The sequence below is a fragment of the Manacus vitellinus genome, unplaced genomic scaffold (assembly GCF_001715985.3).
Source record: "Manacus vitellinus isolate BGI_N305 unplaced genomic scaffold, ASM171598v3 scaffold_2_pilon, whole genome shotgun sequence".
Taxonomy (NCBI): Eukaryota; Metazoa; Chordata; class Aves; order Passeriformes; family Pipridae; genus Manacus; species Manacus vitellinus.
The window spans coordinates 29,655,118-29,657,298 of record NW_021940208.1 but is presented as its reverse complement, the minus strand read 5'-3'; the positions used below and the strand labels follow the sequence as shown (position 1 = coordinate 29,657,298).

Sequence of the window (2,181 nt, the reverse complement as noted above, 5' to 3'; positions counted from 1 at the left end):
GCAAGAATAACAAATGAGTATTGCAGGAGAAAGTGTCTGGATGATGCATCCGGAGTTGGGGGAGGGCAGAGGGGGAGGAAGGGCAGGGTGGGACTCAAGGGGGAGCTGAAAAGTTTGCTACTGACTGTGGTGCATATCAGCCTGCATAAGGGTATCAAATGCCACTGGAGGCTGGGCCAACTGGTCTCCCAAGGTTGCACACACAGCTTCCAGGTGGGCCAGCCCCAGCAGGGATGACTGCAGGATACATCCAGACCAAAGATAGGGAACATTCAGTTTTGGATGGGTGAGTGTAAAAAGCACTAAAATCTGGTCAAGTATGGAGATAAAATCCTGAAGTAACTACATAGGTGCTTTGTAATTGTGAGTTCTGCATGGCTAAAGACTGTAAAGTTGTATGTTTCTAATCAAACTTGCTTATAACCCTTTAAACATAAACTGTTGGCCATATCTGAGACTAAGTAGACCCAGCCACGCCCTGCTCTGAGAAGCTTAGACTTCTCTGAGAAGCTTAGAAAGCACAGGGGTCTCACAGAAGTTCATGACTCACAGGAGGGACCACAATCTAATTATACAATAACCTATTGTAATAGATGATAGAGTTGCTGTTTAGATACTGCACTGGCAATATTTACATACTGTACCAGTAACAAACCTTATCATAATCATACATAACCACTGTGTTCTACTTCTTGCACCTGGCTGAGAGCATTCTCTTGACTACACTGCCACAAGCTGCTCAAAGTCCTACTTTGTTCCTGTTGGAAGGCAGAAACTATGAAAGTAGAATAAAAAAAATAAATGTTCTTAAAGAAAAGCAATGAGCAGCTCAGTGAGATCACAAGGAAAGAAAACATATTGGAAAAGCTGTTCAGCTTTAAAAGGTGAAGCATCTCTTGGAACAGCTAGAACACACATGGGAGATTGTTACAGAACAACTTCTAGGCCCATCTGACTCAAGAGATTGTTACAGAACAACTTCTGACTCAAGATCCAGCAAGTGTTACAGCACAGAAGACTGCAGCAGTCCCACCAAATGATTTTTGTCACTCCAGACGCAGGGCTCCAGCTGGAGCTGTAGTTCTGTACAGCAAAGTGTATTATGCCAAAGTACTTGGTCTCCCTTCCTCCTCTACACTGTAGCAGTATGCCTCATGTGGTGAGCAGGTATACTTAGTTTTTCTGGGAAGCTGTTTTAAGTTAGGAAAAGTTTGTAAAAGTTATAAAAACAAATAAACAACCTCCCAGTAGTTGGGGTTTGGGCTTTTTAAAGCAAATAAATTCCTTCCCCCACTTCACACAGAAATCTCCAAGCAGATCTGCCAGTGCAAGTGTAATACTGCAGAACTGACGTACACTGGGACAAAAAGTGGACAAACTAGGCTGAGTAACCTAGACTAGATACTGCCAAAACACTCGATGTCAAAAAATCATGATAAGCCTAAATGATAAGTTTAACTTGTGGATTCATACACGATATAGATACTTGCAACATGCATCTATATTTTGGAAAGTGAAAAAGCCATCAAGACAGATATGAAAAAGAAAGGCTTCATGCGCTCAAACAAGCTTGTAGTCAGGGCTTCTGCACAAAGGCAAGATAGGGACACAGAGCTTCATGTTGCCATGATTTCAGCTAATGCGGCATCTTTGCTCCTTCTTCCTATTGCTCCCTCTTCTGGATTAAGAAATTAGGAGAGCAGACGAGCACAGCAAACCTCTCGCATCAAAGCTCCTTTCTTTGGGATAACCGAACACTGACAGAAACTGAATATGTATACTAGTGACTTGAACCTGGATTAAAGAGAAGGAGTGCTAACTAGCTCAAAGAGCTGATCCCAGAGATATTACTGACAGGGAACATGCTAGCGTTTAAGTGTGGGAAACCGAGCTCCACCGCAAAAAAGCCAGCCTCGCAGTTGGCTGGTCTCAGAGGGGTCCCCCTTCTGACACGACGGCTCTCAACATCAGAGACCCCGGCACCACAGCCCCACTCACTGCCAGTCTGTTCTGCATTCCGAGGTGGATGGAAACTGCCTGGAAAACTACAGTTTGCTGAAGTGGTTTGGTTTGACAAAAGGCCCAACCTCTGCCTCGCTCTCCTGCCCACTACGCACTCGGAGCTACTAAAGAGCACAGGCTCCAAAGCCCACGTCAGACCTGAGCAGGAAAAAAAAAAAA

At 44.3% G+C, this 2,181-nt stretch overlaps 1 protein-coding gene across 1 annotated transcript in view; it reads left to right on the top strand.

The window, feature by feature from the left end:
* The first annotated feature begins 233 nt into the window (after nt 1–233).
* Nucleotides 234–2,181, top strand: part of NUFIP1 (nuclear FMR1 interacting protein 1) — a 25,868-nt gene continuing 23,920 nt past the window's right edge. The window contains exon 1 of the mRNA XM_018071521.3: nt 234–286. Within this exon, the coding sequence (XP_017927010.3) occupies nt 234–286 (53 nt within the window). The remainder of the gene's footprint in view (nt 287–2,181) is intronic.